Raw genomic sequence first — 26,113 nt, 5'->3', positions numbered from 1 at the left:
AACGACTAAACCTGCCTCCTCTGTAATGATAGGGTCTGGTCTTAGCGTAACTCCTCCTCCTACCCGTGATCACTGAGATCGGTTGTCCCAGTGCATCCCGCCCTGTGGAACATGCCCCAGCCATTTTATGGGCTGGGGCCCACTCCCCGGCAGCCCTGAACCCTCCCCCTAAAAACAAAATAACACCTTAAACAAACAAACAAAACCAATAAAACAATACAAACGAAAAATGTAAAAATTACAAAAACATCAAAATAATAATAAAAAATAAAATAATTCCCCAAGCCCAACCAACATCCATCCCACCCCCACCCCGCACATACAAAAAATCCAAAGAATTAAAAAACAAACAAAAAAAACACATTTTAAAAACACTCTGTGCCTCTCCGGCAGATTCTTGGAATCTAGCTTGAAGAAGAGTTCTGTAGAACTCCCACATGATGTGAAGTTCACTGGGTATGTAGATGACAGGGCAGCCACTGAGGCCCATTGCAAAAGGACATCAGTCACATAAATACTTAGTTTATTTACATCTCTTTTGGGGGGCAGAAATGATGTTGCTTATTTACTGTTGTACATTTTAACATCTATATAATGTCCAATATGTGTTGGGTGTTTGCTGTGCAGTATGCAAATCTCATGCCGTTAACAATAAATTGTGCAGACCAGAATATTTTGCTTCTGGTAGCTGAGTTGTCAAAGAACTTGACTTTCATGGGGAGGGGTGAAGTCACTAAAGGAGTGTACAAAAGATACTTTGAACATATATTCCTGCCCTACATAGAGTCAGATAATAGATTCATTGGTCCAAAATTGTCTGTTCTGATTGGCATCAGGTTTCCCAGATCTCAAGCTGGGGTTATTTCAAGCCCTGCAGGCTGAGATTGTTTAACTGGAGATAATAGCAATTGCAAAGCATATGCCTAACCCCTGAATTGTGGGGTCTTGCAATTTGGATCAGTGGGATTTAGGAACAGGGATTAGGACCAGGCAATAATAGATATAAGAGGAACTAGCAAAGGGTTTGTGTGTACGTGGGTGGGAAGTAATATCAAAGGGTATTCTTTTGCTGCTCAGTGGAAATTCAGTCTCATCATCTGACTTTTACTAGATAATTTTCTTTTCATGCTTTTCTGCATGCTTAAGGACTAGAAACTTGCTATCTTAGTCACGCAGTGGAACACAAGAAGACACAGGAGGGTAGAAATTTGGTGGCTGTTAGTTTCAAATAGTTGTACAGTGGTACCTCTGGTTACGTACTTAATTCGTTCTGGAGGTCCGTTCTTAACCTGAAACTGTTCTTAACTTGAAGCACCACTTTAGCTAATGGGGCCTCCCGCTGCTGCCGCGCCGCTGCTGCACAATTTCTGTTTTATCCTGAAGCAAAGTTCCTAACCCAAGGTACTATTTCTGGGTTAGTGGAGTCTGTAACCTGAAGCATATGTAACCCGAGGTACCACTGTACTCTGACTTGGGCAACTTGTTGGAAAGGCACCATTAAAAAAAGCCTTTATGGACAACCTCAGGGTAGTCTGTTAGGATCTCCTGCATTAAACAAGGTTGGTGATCAGTAGAATATGTGTGTGGAATATTTCTGAGAGATAGAAGATTGATTTGGGAAAGAGCAGACTTACGTTGCAAGGTATGAATATAGCTTTTAGTGAAAACTCTTCTCAGAATATAAGAGGAAAAAAGTAGGCCAATAGGGTGTCAGCTTTTGAGTAATACAGAACACTAGGAAGCACTTTCAATGGCTATTATTGTTTCTCTCCCCTCCCTGACACCTGCGTGTCAAAGGTATACACTAAAATGTGAAGCGCTCCTAAATCTTGATAAAAGAGATAAGGGCTTAGTCATTTCCAACAGTTGCCTAATTAAAACTGTGCTCTGAGTTATGTGTAACTCAAAATTTTGCACAGGGCTACAGGCCAACAGAAGGTAGGCCCATCAAAGGCTGCTGTTGTGTTACCTAGTTCGGGTGGTCATTTGTGCATTTCAGGGACAAGGGGGTGGGGGAGAGCTGGACCTAGCTTGGATCTGCCTATTAAGAGACTGTTTGCAGTGCTTCCTCCCTTGAAACCCACCTGCTTTGCATTGCTAAGCTTGATGACTTTTATATCTACCCATGACACCAATGCTGTCAAGCTCTGGCATAATCTGTGCAGGTGAAGACAGACGTCAGAACTTGTTTGTACAGAGACCTTTTGCATCTCTGTTAGCTCAATTTAGACAATTTACAATGCAATATTCATTGTTTACATAGAATTATCCCCTATTGAGTTCAGTGATGCTTACGCCTGGATCAGTTAAGTGTGAAAAGAATTGCGGCTTTAGTGACTAGTTTGGATTTTTTCCTAGGTGTATAATATCTCTAAATCATAAACCTAGCCAATTTATAGATAAACCTAATGCATGCCTCTTGCGTACTTCGGGTGTGTGAAATATTTTAATTGTTTTAAGATAATTTGAATCTTTCCTTGCCATTTTTTTTAAACGGGGGAACCATGGCATGCTCTCCTCCCTGAACTGCAGCTGGCACCAACATCATTTGTTGTTGTTGTTGTTTAGTCGTGTCCAACTCTTCGTGACCCCCTGGACCAGAGCACGCCAGGGACTCCTGCCTTCCACGGCCTCCTGCAGTTTGGTCAAACTCATGTTGGTAGCTTCAAGAACACTGTCCAACCATCTTGTCCTCTGTCGTCCCCTTCTCCTTGTGCCCTCCATCTTTCCCAACAGGCAGTGATCCATGAAGGGGCCGACATCCTTCAGTACTAGCTAAATACCTATCTCCTCATCTGGGCCAATTAGTGGCAATAGGAGTGAGATATTGAGGACAGCAGGGTATAAAATAAATTTTAAACGCATAGGAGGTGCTGAATAACTCTTTCATTAAAACAAGTAAAAACAAAACAAGTGAAAGCAAAAAAGGTGTAAAAGGCAGCATGTCAGACTAAAAACCAGTCAGCATAATAGCTAGCATATAGGTGAGTGGAAAACTTGCTTAAATAGGCTAAACTAGGCAGCACAAAGTACAAAAGAAGGTGGTCAGACAAACCACCTGTAGAAAGGAATTCCACTTGTGCATACTTTTTGCATGGAATCCACTCCCACAAGACATAATGATGGTCACCAACTTGAATGGCTTTAAAAGAGTAGCTGTCAATGGCTACCAGTCAGAATGGTTTGCGTTCTTCTGCCTCCAGGGTTGGAGTCATTATTTCTCTGAATACTGATTGCTGGGAATCACAAGGGGGGAGAGTGCTGCTGCACTCACATCCTGTTTTGTAGGCTTCCATAATTGTCCACTGCTTGCTGGGCTAGAAGGCACTGTATCCTGACCCAGCAACCAGACTCTAATGGTTTTCTTAAGTGTGGCATGGCCACAGAAAAGGCCCTGTTGAACATCCCCAGGAATTTTACCTCGGCCTGTGTTGGAACACAGAGAAGAGCCTCTCCTTTGGAGCGTAGGAAAGATGTTACGGAAAGGGGCTGTCTTTCATAAAACAGGGGTGAAAATTCCCTACATTTCATAGACTCGTAGAGTTGGAAGGGACCACGAGGGTCATCTAGTCCAACCCCCTACAATGCAGTAAGCATCGCCCAAAATGGGGCATGATTCTGGACCTTTCCCAGTTCTTCATCATGAGGATGATGCTATTGATGACTGATATGTGAACTTTTGCCCTGCATCTTTTCGTGCCCATGACTGAGAGAAGCCCTAGGGGAATGTGAAAACTGTCCTACTCTAGTAATGTTCTTCCAAACCAACATTTTTGAAATAGTGGCATGACAATGGCTGCTATTAATGATGGCAAAATGCATCCTTGAGGTTCAGATGCTGCATACCTTCAAATTCCAGCTGCTGGAGAGCAAGAGATAGCTGTGGCCAGCGTGTCCCGGCTCAAGGGCTTCCTGTAGGCATCTGGTTGGCCAGTGTGGGAAATGGGATGCTGGACTAGATAACTAGGTCTTATATTTGCGCATCTCATAAGGAAAGGACCCTGTTCTCCCACTCCCTCCTTGCTTCAGCTCCTGCCCTGTTCCAAAGACCGTGCTAGTTAATAACTTCAGGGTTTTATTAAGGTGAAAGTTGCCCTAGTGTGTGTCTGTGGCCACAGCCATTATGCGTGCTGGTTTATGGTCTGTTTTCTCTCAGTCTGTCAGCTCTCTCTTTCCCCACGCCAACTTGGTTGGAAGGAAAGTGAGCTGATTGTGAGTCATCTGTCAACTTAGATCATTGCCTTAAGATTTAGTTTCCATTTCCCAGGAGAACCAGCTTTATGGGAGGAATAGGCTTGATGGCATAAGCCAATTTGCTGCTCGTTGTCTTGGAAACCAAACTCTTGCATTCAAAAAGGTTTGTGTTTAAGTCTCCGCTTTTTAGGCAACCTTTTCAAGTTGGGAGACAAGCAGGAACGGCCCTTTCAGAGTTCCTGGTGGGTGTCCCTCAATAGCAACTTTTGGATGAGAGTCCTTTTCAGAAACAATTAAGTGAACCAACAAGGATAATGTTATTTTTCACTGCAAAAATAGCCGTAGGCCTTGGGAAGTTCTGGATGTGGACTTGGTCTGTATGTCCCGACTTTGTGTATCCCACACATTGCAGGCATTAAGAACATAAGATTCCTGCTGGATCAGACCAAAGGCCCGTCTTTCCAGCATCCAGTTCTCACAGTTGCCAGCCAGATGGCTGTGGGCTCCCTGCAAGCAGAACCCTAGACCAACAGGGCTGTCCCCCCCAGCCATTTCCAGGCTCTTCTTATCCCTCTTGCTCTGAAATGTAGCTTATAGGGGCACATGATTGTGTTTTCTCATCTGCAGCCAGATGTTGGCACAGTGAATTCCAAGGACTTCAGTGCTCTTCATACATGAACACATTTGGACAGCAAGTGACAACTGTTTTGCTTGAACACACATTTTGTGTGCCACCCTGCCATTTCTGTGTGTATTGTTGTTTTGCTGCTGAGGCTGCTTAGTTGATATTATTATTATTATTATTATTATTATTATTATTATTATTATGCTTTTCCAGCATGAGAGCCAGGATGGTGTAGTGGTTAAGAGTGGTGGACTCGTAATCTGGTGAACTGGGTTCGCTTCCCCGCTCCTCCACATGCAGCTGCTGGGTGACCTTGGGCTAGTCACACTTCTCTGAAGTCTCTCAGCCCCACTCACCTCACAAAGTGTTTGTTGTGGGGGAGGAAGGGAAAGGAGATTGTTAGCCGCTTTGAGACTCCTTAAGGGCAGTGAAAGGCGGGATATCAAGTCCAAACTACTACTACTCCTCCTCCTCCTCCTCCTCCTCCTCCTCCTCCTCCTTCTTCTTCTTCTTCTTCTTCTTCTTCGTCTTCTTCTTCTTCTTCTTCTTCTTCTTCTTCCTGGTTTGTAAGTCATTCTGGGAACTCAATTTGGGTGGAAGATGCAGGGTAGAAATGGTTTACAGGGTAGAAATGGAATACAGAGAACATTAAATACAATTTTGGCTCAGTGGGCCATTGGATGCCTTCTTGAAAAAGCAAAAAACAAATTTAAAAAGTGGCATTCCAGTGTAGTAGAGTGACTCATTTGTAGGAATGTGACAGATCTGTTGCTGTTCTTTAAGCCAGCTTTGCAAGGACTTGCTGAGGAAGCGATTCTCTTCCCCACCCCCTGCCGCTCTTCTCCCTTCTCTTGCTACCCTGCCCTGATTCGTCACCATTTGTCCTGGGCTCTCCGGCTGATAATTGCCAGCTCAGTATTTGAACACATATTGGTAGCAGTAATTGGAACACAGCAGCTCTCTTGTAAGGAAGTTCAGGTGTTCTGGGGTGGAGTTGCGGGATCCACGGGAGAGTGGCTGAGATCATTCTGCATAAAAGCTCGTGTATGGCAGAAATGTGCACAGCTAGCCCAGAACTGTGGATGTGAGCATTTGGACCCCAAACTTACCTCCTGTTCATACAGTTTCTCCCTGTTGTGGCCATGTGTGTGGTTTTTTTTTTTGGGGGGGGGGAGAAAGAGAACACTGTTAAGGATGTCATAAGAGTGTGGCATTTGTAGATAAGAGACTGATTCAAAAGCAATTCCTATCTGCCGTAAGAAAGTAGCAAATTACCAGAGTGCTTCATTCATGTCATTCAGGATGTGGTAGAGTCTGCATAAGCTTTTACTAAACATGCTCTTGCAATTTTTAAACTGCTCTGCAGGGAAGACATGATATCTTCCCTGCGGTTGAGTTTTTACTCTGATTTTCATGAGCCTGAGACTTGACAATGCTTGGACTTTATGACAATACTACGTATACAAGGTTAATAGTAATATGATATGCTATTGCCATCAGGAATTACAGTTTTATTACATATAATGTTATGTTACTTTACAGTCTTTTACATGTGTGCTGTGGTGTTATGAGCATTCATAAAAGCAATGAACAAATGCAGCTCCTGTCCTAGGGCAGCCTTCTGGGGTTTTTTTGGGCTTTGGTTGGGTCTTTTGTGTGTGTCCAGGGGTGTCCACTTCTATTCTTAATATGCAAGGCAGGTTCTCTGGTGCAGACAAAAACAGGAGGAGGCTTCTAAATATAATCTTGGCTCAGAGCCTGCCAGTCCTCTTTTCTGTTCTCTGGCTTACAAAGCCCTCGACCCTAAACTCCACCACCCTCAGTTGCCCCAAAGCTCCCTGCTTCGTTTAAACACTTTTGGCCCCCTGTCTGGGGCACCCTCCCAGAACACCATACATGGCATGACCTCTCACTCTTGCAATCCCCCCCCCTCCCAGTTTCCATTACTGAATTTGCTTGACTCCTTACCCCAATTTAATGTAATGGTATTCGTGTAGGGATGCGGGTGGCGCTGTGGGTTAAACCACAGACCCTAGGATTTGCCAATCAGAAGGTCGGCGGTTCGAATCCCCGCGACGGGGTGAGCTCCCGTTGCTCGGTCCCTGCTCCTGCCAACCTAGCAGTTTGAAAGCACGTCAAAGTGCAAGTAGGTAAATAAGTACCGCTCCGGCGGGAAGGTAAACGGCGTTTCCGTGCGCTGCTCTGGTTTGCCAGAAGCGGCTTAGTCATGCTGGCCACATGACCCGGAAGCTGTACGCTGGCTCCCTCAGCCAGTAAAGTGAGATGAGCGCCGGAACTCCAGAGTCAGCCATGACTGGACCTAATGGTCAGGGGTCCCTTTACCTTTACCTATTTGTGTATGTGAAATGCTGGCCTTCTACCTAACATCGGTATCTACTCACATAAGACTAATAAACAATTAAAACACAAAGAGCGCAGTGCAAACCAAGCAGTGGAAGAAGAAAACACACGTTCATTCCATGTTACTTTTGCTGCTACCCCTCCCCTTTCTGCTTTGCTGTCATAGAATATAAGCTGCTTGGAGAAATGATTCACCACCACTCTTGCTTATCTTCCGTTGTAAGATAGCTGTGGCCGTTTTTGGACCAAAATAATAATAATTTATTTATTTAAGGGTGTTTATTAACTGCTTATTAGGCGCACTTAAGTGGTTTACATAATATTCTTATCACAATCAGCAGATTTTTGTAAAACGTTATGATAAGAGGAAAAGGCAATTACCGGTAGTTCGTTTTAGAAGATGCTCCTGCTTCTCACCCCGCCCCCCACCCAAGGCAAACATGGTCCTTGAGATGCTCCTGTATGGGAAGCCACTAGGAGAGCTGGATGGTGGTACATCCCCAAGCTTTCCCCCACTCCCCATTGCTTGGCCACTGTGGTCCTGGCACTGGTAACCTCTGGAATGAATGACTGCAGTGTGTTCTATGTCGGGCTTCCCTTGGGCTTAGTCCACAAGCTGGTGCAGACTGCAGCAGGTAGGTTGTTGCTTGGCCCACCCTGTTGACCCCACTCCTGCTGAGGGAACTGAAATGGCAGCCAATATGTTACTGGGCACAGTTCAGTGCTCTGCTTTTAGCATTTAAAGCCATAAATAACTTGGTGCCAGCTTGCTTGAGGGACTGCCTCACCCTCTATTTCAGCAAGTTCACTTCTCAAATGGACACTGCTGAGAGTATCTCCTGCCACGGAGGTATACTTAGTAAGTATTGGAAAGAGGGCTTTTAGTGTTGCAGCTCCAGCCTTATAGAATTGGTTGCCTACTGTGTTTAAGCAAGCATCTAGCACCATGATATTTAGGCATTTATTGAAGACTTTAAAAAAAAAAAATCTTTCCTTGAAGTGGGAGCCTGTCATTTTATGGAATCTTAACAGTACAAATAAGGAACTGGTTTTATTGTGTTCATTGAGTCTGTGTTAGTATTTTATTCTTTTTGTTATCTTGCTGTATACCACTTTTGTAGCTTTTGGCTATGAATCAGTTTATAGATCTGCAAATAAAATAAAAATCATCCTTTGTAAAGCACCATGTACACAGATGGTTATACGTAACCAGTAGAATAATCAAGTTCTTAAATGGCCCCTCTGTATTGCAGCTCTTGTATTATTATTTAAAAATAAGATCGTCTTCAGTTTTAGGATGCACTCAGTAAAATTTTCTCCCATGGTGGTTCTAAAGTTCTGTTGAATGGGAACCAAAGATCCATCTTGCATTTCATCCTGTTCTAACAATGGTCTGTTGGATGTCTCCAGGAAATACAGAAACAGGTCATGAAGGCTTGGGCCTCCCTGCACAGCAGCAAGTATTCAGAGGTAGACTGCCTCTGAACCTGAAGGTTCTGTTTAGCTATTACGGCTATTAGCCGTTGACAGCCCAAAGCTCTGTGAATCTGGCTAAAAAGGTAAAAAGGTAAAGGTACCCCTGCCCGTACAGGCCAGTCTTGACAGACTCTGGGGTTGTGCGCCCATCTCACTCAAGAGGCCGGGGGCCAGCGCTGTCCGGAGACACTTCCGGGTCACGTGGCCAGCGTGACATCGCTGCTCTGGCGAGCCAGAGCCGCACACGGAAACGCCGTTTACCTTCCCGCTAGAAAGCGGTCCCTATTTATCTACTTGCACCCGGGGGTGCTTTCGAACTGCTAGGTTGGCAGGCGCTGGGACCGAACGACGGGAGCGCACCCCGCCGCAGGGATTCGAACTGCCGACCTTTCGATCGGCAAGCCCTAGGCGCTGAGGCTTTTACCCACAGCGCCACCCGCATCCCAATCTGGTGAATCTGGCTACTTCCTCTTTAAAGCTACTAGCCACTGCCACATCTTGTGGGAGCAAATTCTATAAATTAATTATGTGCTGTGTGAAGAAGTGCTTTTTTCTGACTCTCCTGAATCTCTTACCTGTCAATGGGTATGGGGATAGCTCAGTTGGTAGAGCATCTTTCGCCCAGTGTGGGGCTCGAATCTCAGGGCTGTGGGTTTGAGCCCCACATTGGGTGAAAGATTACTACATTGCAGGGAATTGGACTAGATGATCCTCGTGGCCCCTTCGACCTCTATGAATTTGTGTAAGAGACGTTGATGATTCTATCCTGCCCTACCTCCCAAAGGAATTTCTGTGTCTGCTTTTCTCCAGACCATGATAAGTTTATAATTTATAATTTACCCTTTTAAGCGTTCTTTCTTTAAAAAAGAAGAAATTTTGTTAAAGTGTGGCTGTCACAAGGGAAAATGCTTGGGAGGAAGCTCTCCAACCAGGACTGCAGCAGAGGAGCTGTCGCGCCATCTGTACTGGCATAAGTAGTTGCGTTGGAACAGCATGGATGGGGTTTCTGTTGAACTTGAACTGGTGACACCACATCCTGCTTATGTTACTGTTTTCCCACAATGATGACATTGTAAAGGGTCACAAAGCAGCGAGGAAATTTTGCCTGCGCAACAGAACTGATGGTCTGCATTTTTCAGGAAGGAGCACTGGAAGTTGCTGGGCAACCTGAAGACGACAGTGGAAGGTTTGGTGTCTATAAACAATCCCAACGTCTGGTCTAAGTATGGTGGCTTGGAGCGACTCTGCAGGGACATGCACAGCATTCTGTATCATGGGCTCATTCCAGACAAGGTAGGCTTTTTCTCGGCTTTCTCTGGAGTTTATACTCTTACTGCTGCTTTAGCAGGTGGTTATCATGATCGGTGTTTACCTGGGACAGCCATAAAATGGATCCCTTAATCATCTTTTATAAAATCTGACCTAGATGTCATGTCTTGGACGAGAATAGATAGGAATGTTAGTAGTTGGGTTGCATCCACAGAACAAGATGCTAAGGAAGAAGTGAGGCAAGACTGAGACCTGGGCCAACTAGTGTTTGTTTTCGTAAAAAAGAAAAAGAAGGGGGGGGGAGCAGGTATAGTAGAGCTATGATCCAATAGTTAGTTAGATCATATTCCCTTTCCTAGGTGACCTTAGGCAAGCCCTTTTGTCTCCCTATCTGCAGTCATTTTCAGCGTTCAGTCCTTCCTGTCTCCAGGGTGATAGCTCCTGCTTTTCCTGAAGAGGATCACCTGGGAAATAGGTTCTCTCTGAACTTGAAGGTTTTGTTCTCTTCACACTGTTCATGATTTTATGAAGCTCCATCATGCCTCCCCTGCACATTCATACACATTTTTTAGAGTAGTGGTACTTCTGAGCATGCACATAAGAGCATCAGGCCAATGGCCCAACTAGTCCAGCATCCTGTTCTCACAGTGGCTGACCAGATGCCTGTGGGAAACCTGCAAGCAGGACATGAGCACAATGGCACTCTGCCCACCTGTGATTCCCAGCAGCTGCTATTCAAGGCATGTTGCCTCTTGTGGTGGAGGTGGAATATAGCCATTGTGGCATTGATAGCCTTGTCCTCTATGAATTGGTCCAGTCCTCTAGTCTAGACACCCAGTTCCCTAGCTGTGCTGCCATTAAATGTCAAACAGCATTAATACCTTCACTCCCACAACAACCAACAGTTTCTTCTGCCACTGTAGTTGCAAGAATAAATCATTAACTTGCCTTTATCATCTTGTGGAATGGAATATTGTCCTTTTGAGATCATAATTAGTAATAATCTGTTCTGTAGGGCTTTTGCAGTCCTCCAGAGATAAAATCAGGCTGTTGGTTGCAATACAGGCAACTACTCCCGTTTTGTGCGGGGTTTGCATTCCTGACCCTTGCACGCATTGGTGGAGCTTCTGTAAGTGCTCTCCTCCCTGTTACGCCCCTGCCCTGTTATGCCCCCGCCCCGCCCCTTTTCCCGGGCACTTCTAGGTTGTGGCGATGCATATGTGCACAGTCGCACATATTTTGAACATGCACAGAACAATCATTGCTTGTAGTGGATAAGCTGTAACCAAAGTTACTAGTGATCAGTGCATTTTCTCCATAGAGAGAAGAAATCAACATCTTGGGAATTTTGGCACAGTTAAATAAGAGCATGAATGCAGACACCTTAAGGTTCCTACATCCATGCAAAATCTGGTATCTTGAAAGCCTTGGTATTGTCGCTTCAAAAATACACCGATTCTTATTTGGTTCAGTGTTATATTAATGTTGGCTGCTCTAGAAAACGTGTTCTTGTTTATAAAACTGTAGCTGTCAGGAGGTGTAGTGTGGTGTTTGCTTTGGCCTTCCTGTCTAACCTAATTTAGTTCCATTTGTATTTGCACCATTCATTGTCTACTCCATCCACACAGCTGCTCTTAATGTATCTTAGCCCCCTTGATAATTTTAATCAGAAAGACAGGATATAACTGTTCCCGCTTTAAAAATATATAATTTGTTGCCTGGGAAAGGTTGAGCCATAACAATGTAATTAAGATGTTATATTCTTGGGCAAGGTTCTTGAGCAGGTAGTCACAGACCAGATCCAGACGCTGTTGGAGGAAGTGGGTATTTTTAGATCCATTTCAATCGGGTTTTAGGCCCGGTTTGGGCACAGAAACTGCTTTGGTCACCTTGTATGACTTCTGTTAAGAGGAAGACAGGGGAAATGTGTACCCATTAATTCACCTCAACTTCTCAGCGGCTTTCCATCATGGTATCCTTCTGGAGTGACTGTCCAAGTTAGGGGTAGGTGGCACCACTTTTCGGTATTTCCGGTCCTATTTGGATGGTCATTCCCAGAGGGTGATAATTGGGGAGTGCTCTTCAGCCTCGTGGAGCTTTCAGTGTGGGGTTCCTCAGGGTTCAGTTTTATCCCATATGCTCAGTGAGGTCATCTAGAGTTTTTGAGTACATTGTCAGCAATATGCTGATGGCACAACAGTTACTCTTGCCTCAAGCCTTTGTAGTTTGGTGAGTGTTGGTGTGTGTGTTTTCAAACAAACCATGAGTAAGGGAAAGTATTGAATTTACACATAATGTTAAGCCATGTTTAAAACAAGCCAAGTTTCATAAGCCAGCAAAAACCCATGACTTCAGATCATTGGTTTTTGGCAGAAAATAATAGGTAAGCTGCAGGGCAGGGTACACACATAACACTAAAGCATAGTTTGATAAACTATGATTTAGCATTATGTACCAACCAGGTGATTGATTTGCTAAACCTGAATGCAGCACGTTCCAGATATCAGGAAGGCATTGAATTCTTGACTGTTCTTGTCTCACTTTTTGCAACTGCTTGAGAGAAGGAAGATGCAAATTAAGCTGTAACAGAGATTATTTCAGAAGTAGCACTTCAGACCACCTGACATGTTTTGGTCCGTAGTTCATAATTGACAGCGGTAAAGGAGTTAATTTCCTTCCCCTTTCCAAGCCTGCCTCATAATGAATCTGGTCTCTGAGCACATATTGAGCTGGCACTGCCAGGGGAATTTTAACTCTCTGTATTTCCTGGGCAGGTGTGTTGCAGGCAGAGGGATTATTGGCAGTTTGTGAAGGACCTCCGCTGGCTGAGTCCACATGCTGCCCATCACATTGAAAAGGTGAGCTCATGTTTTGGGGAAAGAAGATCTTGGTTTTGCCAGGGGGTGGGGGACAAGTTTGTCGAGGTGAGCAGAAGTCACTTGCCTCTTCGTTGTTTTTAACCTTTACGGAAGGTCTGAAAGGCAAATCTTGCTGGGATTGTTTGCAGGAAGCCAGTAACTCAAATAAAAAGTGCTGACGGCAGGAGGGAGGGAGCTGGTGGGAAACTCTTACCTGCAGCCCAAGGTTGGTGAGGAAATGCAAGCAGCTTCAGACCTGAGGAAAGTTTAATAATAATAATAATTAATAATAACAATAACAACTGATTTATAACTGAACTATAACTGAATTCCCATCAAGCTCCCTTTGCCTGCTGCAGCTCAAGTTCTGACACTGGACCAATGGCGAGAGTCGTGATATAAAACGGGAAAATTGGCGTGATTGTCGTGGAAAGCATATGTAGGTGTGTTGTATTGGGGCTGCGGCTACAGTCTCCATTTAGAGAACAATCAGGCAAGAAAATGGGGTCTGCTAAGGGCAGACAGCTTCCTCCTTCTCCAAGGGTTATAACACATCTCAGGCTTGCAAAGTGAGGCCATTATTTTCCCTGTTGTGCGAATGGGGAACTGATGCTGATACAGACTGGCTTTCTGGCAGCCTAGGTTATGCTGCCTCTCATTTGTCAGCTGGTGCCTCAAGCAGCAGTCCCTCATACCCTTCCAGGGACAGTGGCAAATTGAGAGAGATTCTAAGAGGAGTATGTAATCAGGGATCTTCTGGGATGCTGCTGTCCATTACCTGCTAGTCTCTGCCAGCTTGTCAGAGGAAGTACCATCTGTCTTCCAGTTTATCAACCTGTATGAGAACGGACAGCGGAACACCGACGGCGTCAGTGATCGAGCCATTGCAGAGGCGTGGCTCCAGCACAGCCTGCAGTTCCACTGCCTGTCAGCTCAGCTGAAGCCTCTGCTTGGGAACAAACAGTACACCAGGAAGTTCTATGCAGGTAAGATGAAACCCAGCCTCTTCCTCTTCTTTCTTGTACTATGCGTCTTCTTTCTTGTACCCTGTGGTCTGCACTTGGCAGCCTGCAAACAAGAGGCAGCTTTCAGGCAGACACAGGTAGCTTCTCTCGTCCTCCCCCTTCCCCAAAACTGAGGTTAAAGTCCCAGGGTGGCCATGTTGGCAAATGTTGTTTAAGGGATGTGGAAGGGTCATGGCACAGTGGTAGGTTGTCTGCTTTGCATGTGGAAGATCGCAATTTCAATCCCCAGCATTTCCACATAGGCCTGAAACCCTGTAGAGCATGTGTAGGCAAACTAAGGCCTGGGGGCCAGATCCGGCCCAATCGCATTCTAAATCCAGCCCATGGATGGTCTGGGAATCAGCATGTTTTTTCATGAGTAGAATGTGTCCTTTTATTTAAAATGCATCTCTGGGTTATTTGTGGGGCCTGCCTGGTGTTTTTACATGAATAGAATGTGTGCTTTTATTTAAAATGCATCTCTGGGTTATTTGTGGGGCATAGGAATTCATTCATTCCCCCCGCCCCAAATAGTCCATCCCCCCAGAAGGTCTGAGGGACAGTGGACCGGCCCCCTGCTGAAAAAGTTTGCTGACCTCTGCTGTAGGGCCACTGCTGGGCATTGTAGACAATACTACAATACCGCCCCAGGATCTTTGGATAAAAGGGTAAAGGAAAAAGTCACGTCTGTTGATCCTCAGAGTTTTGCATGTGCTCCTCTGGAGGTTTCCCAGGAGGGAATGTGCCTCTTAGGCTGAAAAAGGTTTCTCATCCCTGGGGGGGGGGGGGGACGAAGCAATGAGCTGTGCTGCCTCGTCTGTTGTTTCACATCATGTCTTTTGTAGCTGTTCTGTTGTATTGCTTTCACTTTATTAAAGCTGCTTCCTTATTTATCTGGCAGTTCATCAATTTTCATATCCTCTTTTTGTGTTTCATATTCATGTTCTTTTAAACATGGATGACCTGGCTAAATTTGTTTTACTGAAGTGCAAATCCTCCGCCTAATATTTTTGTTTGATGTCTCATTTCGCTCTGTACGTTATATATGTGCACATACAAATGCAAACTAATAAATATGTCTGGAAAAGTAAGCAATAAAAAATGGGAAAATGCCAAAATACCGTAACTGGCCTAAAATATATATATATATTAAGAGCTTAACCAGTGACTCAAAAGGTAGTAAAAGAGGATTAGGCAATCCATGGATAGCAAGGCTGTGTTCTATTTCCCTTCTCATAATCAATATGTTCTTAAAACCAGTTACGTACTGGGATTCCCCAGGGGAAAGAGTGCTGTTGTGCTCATATCCTTTCTTGCAGTCTTCCCAAGAAGTATCAGGTTGGCCACTGTGAGAACAGAACGTTGGACTAGATGTGTTGCTAGCCTGATCTTGCCGGCTCTTCTTAGCTTCTCTGGCAGCCCATGGTATATCTGAATGACATGTATGAACACACTGTGTGAACAATCCTGTAGTGACCTCTCGTGAAAGACACTTACTGTATTTTTTCGCTCTATAAGATGCACTAGACCAGTGTTTCCCAACCTTGGGTCTCCAGCTGTTTTTGGACTGCAATTCCCATCATCCCTGACCACTGGTCTTGTTAGCAAGGGATGATGGGAGTTGTAGTCCAAAAACAGCTGGAGACCCAAGGTTGGGGAACACTGCACTAGACCATAAGACACACCTAGTTTTTGGAAGAGGAAAACAAGAAAAAAAATATTCTGAATCCCAGAAGGGCATTCACTCCTCAGGGAAAAGCCCCCAACAGCCGCGCACACACTCCACGCGGCTCTTTAAAGGGAGTGCTGAGCAGAGCCTCCCGCCTGCATTCACTCCATAAGGCGCACACACATTTCCCCTTACTTTTTAGGAGAGGAAAAGTGTGTCTTATAGAGTGAAAAATACGGTATGTGTTGTTCACCACTCTTGGGTACTTTGGTTGGTCTGATCTTGTGGCCTGCAGGGAGGTTGAAACAGATACTCTTTCCTCACTGTCTGGGGTGTGCTGAGGTTCCTGGGGCGAGAGGAAAGGAAAGCAGTTTCCCAAGCCGTGGGGACAGTGCATTGTCTTGTGCTTTCAGCTGGTGAGCATGATAGCAGTCAAGATGCAGCGCAGCACATTGCCTAAAAAGAGCCAGTGTACAGAGCACGTAATATGGATAACACTGAAAGTCAAGTACAGGATAGACATGGAAACCTCAAACTCCTGCATTAAAGATGAACACTTTTAGGTAACTAAATTTCTTTAGAAAAAGGCCTGCATCTCGGTCAAGAAGGAAGTCTTCTCTGTTGGCCTTCTCTTGGGAGACCCAGGCTTAATTCTTGCTGAGCTGTAACTATTTGGTACCAAAAAACGAACAAAAATCTGCATAGAATACTACAGCGTCAAAGACAAGGGTTCTAGTCTAGCCCTCTCCTGACATGCTGGTTTTCAGTGTGCAAGGGATATTTCCATTGCATGAGCCCTTACCTGCAGTCCTGTACGTGGAGCAGGCTTACTACTTAAGTGAGAACTAGGCCTCTGGGGCTCTGCTTTTATGGCAAAGAGTAGAAAGAATAAATGCTGAGGAACAAAGGAAGCTGCCCTTATACCACATCAGACTATTACTCCAGCTAGGCTAGAGTTAGCTGCTCTGACTGGGAGCGGCTCTTGCAAGGCCATCTGGAAAAGTCTTTCCCAGCCCTAGTATCTGAAATCCTTTTTACTGGGACAGAGCCGGGGACCTTCTGCATTCAAAGCATGTGATCTACTACTAAGTCATGGGCCCTTTACTTCCTTAACTCCCAAACCCTTGCTGGTGCCTTTTTGTATCCTCAGCCCCCGCATGCTTATGATCACAGCCTGTTGATACAAAGCCTTAAGTGTGTAGAGCTTGTACCATGAAGGCTGGGGAGGAAGGGGGTCCCTTGTCCTAATTGGCATGCCATGAAGGGAGACATTCAAGAGGCCTTTGTTGTTGTAACACAGCTGCAGAGTCCGTTTCTGCAATTCTTCTGTTGAGATGGAGTGTCCATGGGTGATGCAACTGTCGAGGAACATACTAGGGGACTGTTCCTGCAAAGGTAGCATCTTCCGTGTCACTGGCTGTGTCTAATTGTAGGAACTCTCTGGTGACAGATGTGGCACGAGAATCATTTACACAGGAACCCATCCCTGTTGCACTGCAGTGCAAACTACTAAGTTGTGGAGGAGGCAAGCCTAGAATTCTTCTTGACACAATAGATTTCCAGTGTTCAGGGAAGCTGCATCAGCAGGGTTTGGACTCGATGACACCTGACCTGGCCAACTCCCTGATTGTATGTCAACTGGGAAGTGCTAAGTGACTGAAAAGCAGAGGTGCAAGGTCACTTGCCCCAACACCTTCAAGATGGCCATCTCATTTATAACTTGCAAAAGGCTTCTGAAGACTGCCACACAACCATAGAAATCTTTCCCCTGTGAATTCATTGGGCATTGAATGCTTTCTGAGAAGGACTGTAAGACAGTCAAGTTAGGGTTTTAGTAGTTCAGGGCTCCTTTTTTAAAAAAAACCACCACTTCTTCAGTATTTTTGCTGGGGATCCTTTTATTTTTGGTTTATATTTCACTTTTTTTTTTTATTTTTAGAATTGCTCAGCACCCTTGGGGAAGAATAGAAAGCTAAGTAACACGTAGCTTGTAGGAAGTCCCTCCCTCCATTCTGAAAGTCCCTTGGGTACTTCTTATCCCCTCTCTTCTGTAGCATGAAGCCCAGAGGACTGGGGCATTAGGAATGCAAATACTGTATGCTTCACCATGTAAAGGAACAATAAGCCGATACTATTGTATTTTAATATTCTGTTGGAAGCTGCCCAGATGAGTGGGGTATAAATAAATTATTATTATTATTATTATTATTATTATTATTATTATTATTATTATATCAGCCTGAGTTTTTCTTTTCCTTTATTTTCTTTTTGCAGACTCAGCATTCCTGCTCAGTGATGCTCATGTGACAGCCATGTTACAGTGCTTGGAGGCTGTTGAACAGAACAACCCCCGGCTGCTAGCTCAGATAGATGCATCTATGGTGAGAAGGGTCCTCACTGCTTCTTGTTGGTGTCCCCTCCCCTTTTGCTCATTGCTTCCCTCCTCCCAGATGCTGCTCTGCTGTTGTCCCGCGCACAATATCTCATTCAGGAGCAAGCAGGGGACTCTTGAGGAAGTGCCTTGACTGCTTGACCCCAGAGGTTAAATGCCTCAGTGCATTTGCTGTAGCTCTGCAAAATGGCCGGTCAGGAGGAAATTGCTCAGCCAGCTATATCTGTGAGAAGGCAGATTGCAGTGCTGGTTCAGAAGCATCTGTCAGGTAGACTGGACCCTGGGGGATGTTCTCCATTGCTTCAGGGTTTGTTATTAGTTGCTCCACTTAGCTTCCAGGCCTGCCTTCAGAAAGAGCCATTCCTGAAGCCAGTGGATGAGACATGAGGAAATTACTGGGCTACTTCTAAAGAATAGCTGTCAGTGAAATAGCTGCTGGGGAAGTTGTGGGTGACTCTTCTTTCTTGGAAGTTTGAAAAGAAGCTTGGCCAGGGATCAGTGAATGTGCTTTATCTATGTCACCTTGGGGCAGATGTTGGATTTAATGAGTGGCTTTCCGTGGTGCCAGAAGTCAAGTGGGAGTTCCTCAATAAGATGATCAGCAACGGTTCACAAACTTCTCTGAAACGCTGCTTGCCCACCTTTCCCTGCAAGAGAGAGCTTTCTTAGAGCAACACTTAACATAGGACAACAGTGTTGATGAGGCACAGCTGATATGTTAGTGCCCCTAGAATGTGCCCTCTGCAACACCCAGGGATTCCACGGCAGCTGATCTGGGGTTCACAGGCTAAATAAATAAATGTGGACCCTGTTCCTTGAATATGGATTGATTCAGATAATCCACTGGATTCCTTCCATTTCTGGTTCCATAGCTCTACTTCCTTGTGTATTCCTTGTGCATTAACTAGGTCCTTCTTTCAGTTTGCCAGGAAGAGCGAGTCCTCTGTGCCTGTGACCAAGAGCCAAAGTCTCACAGCGCTTCCTGGATCCATATGTACCCCTCCAGCTGAATGCACGACCCACCGGTATTTTGGCTCCTTCTCAGGTCTTTACTCCGCCTCTGCCAGCATTCAAGGTGAAAGCTCCAGCACCTCAAAGTGCAGTAGTTTAGGTTGTGCTTTTCTGTTGCCATTTCCGTTTCTTAAAATACTCAAGTCCCCGCTTCCCCTTCTTTCCCCACCTCTTTCCAGACAGGAGACCTTCAAACACTTGGGTTTGCAGTGGCACCAGCCAGCCTCAGGAAAACTCCCAGTGTGCCTCATCTCATTGGCAGCTGGAGGGCAGGTCCCCCCAGTGGCAAGCCCCTCCTCTCCCACACCTCACCGTCTCTCCCCCAAAAGATGCCTCCCTTCCTGGCGAGATGAGTGCCAGCACCTCGGCCAACGATGACCAGTGGGCAGCCAGCCAGGATGACACAGACGGGCCAGAATACCTGGCAATTGGGAACCTGGGCCGGCAGAGTCGGGCTTGCGGTAGCCCAGCCCAGTCCGGCACGTCCACTAGCAACAGTGCTGAGAGCAGCACCTCCAACCTGTTTTCGTCCAGCAGCTCCCAAAAGCAGGAGTCCGTTTCCTCCTTGGGAGAGCAGGGAGCAAGTGGCGGCAGCAGCAGCAGCCGAGGGATGAGCCTCTTCCGTAGGTCCAGCTTCTCAGAGGGTCAGACGTCAGCTTCCTATGGGGCGCTCAAGAGGAGCCACGTACGCTCCCATTCAGACACCAATGTGGCCTCTGGGAAAACTCACGGTAAGGTGTGGGCAAAAGAGTTGGCAGATATATTACGACTGCTGCTGTTGAGCACAGACTCAGCTGCCTCTGGGAAAACTTTCAACTTCTGTAATGGTCCCTGCCCGCTTAACAGAAAAGACAGGATTTGCATGAAAGGTGTTACAATGAATGAATAGCAGAAGTGATGTACAAGGCAGCTAAGCCCTACCCTCCCACCCATACTTGCTATAGCTCAGCCTTTTGCAGCGGTGGGGGGGGGGGATCTCTTTGGTTGGTTCCATGAGCCAGGTCCTAATAATAATAATAATAATAATAATAATAATAATAATAATAATAATTTATTATTTGTACCCCGCCCATCTGGCTGTTTTTCCCCAGCCACTCTGGGCGGCTTCCAACAAAGATGGAAAATACACTAAAATGTCACATATTAAAAACTTCCCTGAACAGGGCTGCCTTCAGATGTCTTCTGAATGTCAGGTAGTTGTTTATCGCTTTGACATCTGATGGGAGGGCGTTCCACAGGGCGGGCGCCACCACCGAGAAGGCCCTCTGTCTGGTTCCCTGTAACTTGGCCTCTCGCAGTGAGGGAACCGCCAGAAGGCCCTCAGAGCTGGACCTCAGTGTCCGGGCAGAACGATGGGGGAGGAGACGCTCCTTCAGATATACTGGAATAGGCCGTTTAGGGCTTTAAAGGTCAGCACCAACACTTTGAATTGTGCTCGGAAACGTACTTATCAGAATTGGCTTTGTGGGCCAAATTTGATGGGTGTTCAGAACCACCCACCTGTCAAAATCCCTAGCAGGAGCGATGTCAAAATGGAGGTGAGGGCAGGTGTTTCACAAAGTGTTTTTGTAAAGCACTCTGAAGTGCCTCACACCCACCTTTCAACCTTGCTCTAGCTCCGAAGAGCAAAAGGCTAATCTGATCAGCGGAGGTTAAATCCTGCTTCCTTGGCTGCAGGATCCTGTTCCCTGCTTGGAACAGGGTGTGCAGCCAATGTAGCATCAAACCTTTTTCTCCTGCCCATCAGCTGACATCATCAGGGGTGTCAGTTGATGGGCAGGGGTGCGTGGCTTGAGAGAAAATGGTTTTGTGAGCCAAACTGGATTGATCTATGTTGTGGGTGGAATATAGGAAGCCCTTTTCATGGGAACAGAGGAAGTTGCCTTACCTTGACTCAGACTATTGGTCCATCCAGCTCAGTAATGTCTACATACTGACAGCTCTCCATGGTTTCTTATGGGGGGTTTCTCCAAGCCCTACATCTGCATGCAAAGCAGAGGTTGTACCACTGAACTGGTGCCCTTCCTATGGTGTTGTATTAAAGACTAACTCTGAACTGAGTTTTGAAAGGCTTTGTTAAAGAAGCAGGTCTTGAGGGGGAAGCTAGAAATTTGGTGAACAGAAAGTTGCAGCTGTGTGGCACTTCTCAATACCTTTTAAAATCCCCCCTCCTTGTCCCACTTTGCCCCCGTCAGTCAACCTGGTTCACCTTTCCCTTTGATTTGTGACATACTTCAAAGATGGTCTTAGGGGAGCAGTGTGGTAGAAGGAGATCAAGCTGGGAAGATGAGCTGTTATAATTATCTATCAGAGAAAAGCAGATGGGGAGCTCCCAAAGCAAGTGGTCAAAATTCATGGCTGAATAACCCATATTTCATGAACCCACTGTTGCCCATGTCTGCCATCTCCTGTGATGCCCCTTCTCAAATGCTTTCTTTGGCTGCCTTCCCATCCCCTTTCATTTCCAGCAGAAATTCCTTGGCTCTCCTGCCTCTAAAGCTGGCCACAGCCCTTGGTTTCCTACCGAGCTGTCTGTGACTTTGGTCTTCTAACCATAGCTTCTAACACAACTTTGCCTGTTCTCCTTTCCCGCCCTTCAGTTAGAATAATAGAATCATAGACTTGTAGAGCCGGAATGGACCCTGAGGATCATCTAGTCCAACCCCCTGCAATGCAGGAATATGCAGCTGTCCCATATGGGGATCGAACCTGCAACCTTGGCATTATCAGCACCATGCTCTAACCAACTGAGCTATCCAGTTGTGGAAGTCCCTCTCTGGACAAGTACAAGAGGCCATCTCTCTCCCTTCTTTCACATCCCCCCTCAAAACCTTCCTTTCCCCCCTGTGCAACATTTGTTTTAACCTTTTGATCCCTGGCCTCAGGTGCAACCACACCTGAGTACAGGTAATTGCACTTGGTCACATTTGCTTGCTGCTCTTCTCTCTCCCTCTCTTGACTTTCTGGCCGGCATTTGGATTATAGGCTCCTTGGAGACAGAGCCCCTCTCACTTGCTCAAGAAATCCTGCAAAGTGCTATGTACACTTAGGCTGCAGAAATAACAAATTGTATGTCAAACTTCCTTCTCCGCACAGCATTCATATAGTTGCTGATGTAGCCATGGAGATGCAGAGTCACATTGGTAGCCTTTTGTTGAGCCGCTGAGCCCTCCCCAGAAATCTATCATGCTACACAAAACACCATTATTCTTTCCACCACTCAGCCAGTAGTATTTTAACTTTGCCCACATCTAGAAATGCACTTCTCGAGACAGTGCATATCATGCTGAGAAAGGGATTGTAAAGCTACAAGTAGTAAGGCGCATTCATAGGCATGGTACCCTCAATTAATTTACACACACGATAGCAGGCCCAATTCCTTGACCCCTGCTCTGTGACCGCTGGAAAGAAATAAAATCATACCAGCAAATAGCGGAAGAGAGCTGGAGAGTCCTTGTGGCTTGTGAGGGGACCCTCCCCAGAGCCTGAAGGGGATGTCAATGAGGGCAGAGGAAGCCCTGAAGAGACCTGAGGTGCAGCAGGGCTTTGTTTAGGCTGCTCAGCCTCCCTGCTTAATAGCTGACATGTGGGGTAGCGCAGCAGCAGCAGCTGCTTCTGCTTTCTTACGCATCCTCCATCCAGCCCCAGAGCTTTAATTCTAGATATTTTGGTCTGGATTGGAGAAAGAGCAGTAGACCAGGGGGAAATAGGCATTTAGAAGCTTTTTAGAGGCTGCTGTCCAATTTACGCGATTTCACTTATGCGCACAGGGGCCCGGTACTATGTACAGGGGGATGCCTGTACTATGCTTAGCATAGGTGTTAATCCCACACTAGTTAGCTGCTCCTATGCTCAAAATTCTGCAAGATGGAGCCACAGAGCCTGACCTGCCACCCTAGAGGCCGCCATCAGTGTCATGCACTTGATTCCTGCGTGGCTGCAAGATCACCAGTCTTGGTCACCGTGTTTCTTTATAGTATTCTGCATGAGCATATTGGTGAGATTGTGTGGGGCTGCTGGAAAAACGATAATGCTGCCACAGCAAGCGGCAAAGAAAAAGGGAATTACAATTGGGCAGAAGAACTTGGTGGACCTGAAATGACTGATAGGCTCCTTTCTTTCTTTCTTTCTTTCTTTCTTTCTTTCTTTCTTTCTTTCTTTCTTTTTGAAGAAAATGACTCTAAAGTTGGGGTCCCAAACATGGCACTCATTAGCATCATGGTTCCTTGGGTTTAATTGTTGTTTTTGCTTTTTGTTTTAAATGGTGCTTTGGACAGTTGCCTTTTTTGCAGGGGTGGGGGTGAGGGAGGTTGCTTTTGGGGGGTATAGGTGTTTTGCCTGGTTTTGGTGGGGGAGGGATTCAGGTACCTACAACAGTTCCTTAGATTCTCAAGTGTGCCCCTGGGCCTCCCAAATTTGGGGCCTTGTTTTGGGATCTCTACTCTGTTGTGTTGTTCATGGTATGGGCAATGGCAGAACCTTTTGGAGGTCTTTAAAGGGAGAACAAATACAACGTCTCCAAAGTGTGGCAGACAGGATTCTGCCTTGGTAAGTAACTTTCCTCTCTCTTTTTCTCTCTCTTCCTTCACGCTCCCTTTTCTGCTATGCTGCCTGTCCTTAGGGGGGCACAGAGATATCAGCATTATAATAGAAGATCCTGTTGCAGGTTTGGGAGCCAGCACATTGCAAACCCCTTCATCAGCATCTTCTGCACTGACTGCAAGGTCTTTGTAAAATAGAAACCCCCTGGTGTCAACCTCAAGAAGCCTCCAACAACTGGAGCATTTTGATTTGTAACATTTCTTTTCACCCCATAATGAAGATTCTCTGGGCGACAGGTTCTCTGTTTTTTTAAACTATTCTTGTTGGCCCATTGTTGGTTACTGGGCTTTCTTCTGCAAGGTGAGCAAGCTCAGAGGTCTACCTGCCTAGTTTTTAAGGTGTGGTGGGAAGGAGATTCATTCCTGGTGGCTTTTGGCCTGAATTCAGGGCACTATGTACATATGGGCCTTCCTTACTTGAAGCTACTCGGTGCTACTCCATGTGTGGGCTCTTGTGAAAGGGTCTTGGGGGAGTGTTTTGTGTCCTGCAGAGTTTGCAGTTCACCATTTTGACCCAAGAAGCCACCATTGCTCAGTTTTTTGGCATGCTCTGAGATGTCCAAGTGCAAAGATCGTGGCTTTCTACTTTTTGGTGCAACCCATACGGCAAAGTTTTTTGATAAAAGAGATTTTGGTCTGCGTTTGGAGCTTTGTCAAAATTGGTTATGATGCCAAAAGTGTCAATTTATAGAGTGGTTCTACCCAGTCTAAACTACTCTGCAAGGACTGCCTCATTTGTTGTATTTTTCCTAGATGAGGAAGACTTCCCTGTAGCTTATATCGGACAGTGATATTTCACATTGCATAGCTGTCACATGCAGGTTCTGCATTGCTTCCTACATGGAAGTGCATTTCATATTGGGGGGCAGGGGTGGGAAGGACTATAACCTGTGAAGTGCCCCTAAATTGGGCCTGACCTTCTGAGCTATTGAAGTTGACACCAGTGTCTCCCTTGCCTTGTTCAACCCTCTCCTTTGCCATTGCATGTTCTGGATGTACACACTCTCAAATGTTGATTTCCCTCCATCACCTTCTTTCCATGCCATTACCAGCTGGGATAAAGCACTAAAACCGTCCCATTCAGCCTTCGCTGCCCCTGGAACTTCAGTTGTTGAGGGAGGTCAAGCCCACGCTCTGGCCCAAGTGATGCAAGCCTTTCCCTATAGTAGCTGTTTCTCAGAGGTTGCCTTGTTCCTAAACTTGAAATCTAGGTCAGGACAGACTTCTGTGTGTGGTCAGGAAGCTGGAGAACGGCCACTGTGGACAAGGCCTTGTGACCTGGTCCAGAGTTTCAGCAGTGACTTCATAGGAATGTTTCAAGAAGAGATAACCACCATAGTATGCATGTAAGTTGATTTTATAGTGGTGCAACAGTCTAAGAAACAAGGATAGTGACATTAAAAAAAACACCCCAAAACTGAATTATCCAGGTGAAATGTAACTGATGGTCACGCTTCTTTTTCTGTATTGGCATAACCCTCCTCCTCAGTGCCAAGGCTAGATAAAAAGATCTTGAGCTTTTGAGCTGTGCTTTTGAGTCTCCAAGGGTAGCAAGAGGTGGGAGTTGCTGGTAGGCACTGGTGATCCCCAGGAACATCTAGTTTCAGAAATGGTAATGTGACGTGGCCATGTGGGTGAAGGTGGTCCCTGGTATGTTGAGCCCAAACCATTCAGCACTTTATAGATGTAAAACAGCATAGTTTAATTGTGCGCCAAGGATTCAGTGCATATTTTGGAGCGGCCTTCGTAGTAAGTAGCTGAAGCTTCTGGAGAATCATCAAGCCAAGCTTTGCAACAGAGTGCTTTACGGTGGTCTCACAGGAAAGCTTTTATTGTGGCACTCAATAGACAAAAACTTGCCTATGTTTGCCTCGGGGAGGGATGGGGAACCTGTCAGGTGCTGCTGAACTCTCAACATCCCTAATCATGGATCAGGCTAGCAGAGACTGATGGAAGCTGGTCTCCTAAATACACTGGAGGGCCACAAGTTAAATTGGGATACTGAACCTGACTGTCTCCAAGATCCAATCCTGACATCTATTGGCACCAGTTGTGAAGACTAGCTTGTTAGAATACCCCCCTGCTTGAACACATGCATGATTTCTGCTCCTGTCCATGAAAGTTCACCCCACAGCCTGCCTGCCTTCAATGGTTCCTTCTGGGCTCCTGTTTGCCCAAATGTTCCCGCACCTTCCATCTTGTTGACTTTATTTTTTTCATATATTTCACGATGTATCACTTTGTCCCATTCAATTCTGTTCATGCCCCGCCCTGTGACTCGTTCTGATCATGGCGATTGACTCCATCTTTCTTTATATTATCCCTAGAGTCCAGTGGAGACATTTCCAGGTTCCAAGGCAGCATGTCCTGCTCAATGCAGGGCAGCCAGATGAGCACCCCTGGATCTGTTTACATGGAATACGGTGAGCACTGTAGGGCTTTCGTTGGGTTATTTTTTGCTTGTTTCTCAGTTCTCCTTTGGTGTTGGGCATCAGCATGGTGTGTGAGCCTTTTCCAGTTTTTGATGCAGGTTTTTGCTAAGAGCTGTGCCCCTCCAGCTTCAAATGTTCTTCAGCAGGGGTAGCCAATGTGGTGCACCCCCCATTTGTCATTAGACTACAACTCCCATCACCCCTGGCCATTTGCCATGCTG

General features: G+C 45.8%; 1 protein-coding gene and 1 long non-coding RNA gene across 8 annotated transcripts in view; one reads left to right on the top strand and one right to left on the bottom strand.

Annotated features, from left to right (window-relative positions):
• Positions 1–26,113, top strand: part of RUBCN (rubicon autophagy regulator) — a 53,555-nt gene that overhangs the window by 5,641 nt on the left and 21,801 nt on the right. For 4 of the 7 annotated variants that reach the window (XM_077929619.1, XM_077929617.1, XM_077929623.1 and 1 more), the window contains exons 2-9: positions 9,796–9,949; positions 12,700–12,783; positions 13,610–13,769; positions 17,731–17,837; positions 18,770–18,923; positions 19,039–19,590; positions 23,481–23,525; positions 25,788–25,883. In XM_077929619.1, the coding sequence (XP_077785745.1) occupies positions 9,796–9,949; positions 12,700–12,783; positions 13,610–13,769; positions 17,731–17,837; positions 18,770–18,923; positions 19,039–19,590; positions 23,481–23,525; positions 25,788–25,883 (1,352 nt within the window). The remainder of the gene's footprint in view (positions 1–9,795; positions 9,950–12,699; positions 12,784–13,609; positions 13,770–17,730; positions 17,838–18,769; positions 18,924–19,038; positions 19,591–23,480; positions 23,526–25,787; positions 25,884–26,113) is intronic. The other 3 variants (XM_077929621.1, XM_077929618.1, XM_077929620.1) reach the window with 2 other exon arrangements.
• LOC144327922 (uncharacterized) lies at positions 11,690–13,671 on the bottom strand. Its single transcript, XR_013393091.1, has 3 exons — positions 13,562–13,671; positions 12,998–13,039; positions 11,690–11,826 (listed from the first exon to the last, which is right to left on the bottom strand). It is a non-coding gene; the product is annotated as an uncharacterized LOC144327922 (long non-coding RNA).

This window comes from Podarcis muralis, chromosome 6 (genome assembly GCF_964188315.1).
Source record: "Podarcis muralis chromosome 6, rPodMur119.hap1.1, whole genome shotgun sequence".
NCBI lineage: Eukaryota > Metazoa > Chordata > Lepidosauria > Squamata > Lacertidae > Podarcis > Podarcis muralis.
This window is presented reverse-complemented; position numbering and strand designations above follow the sequence as displayed.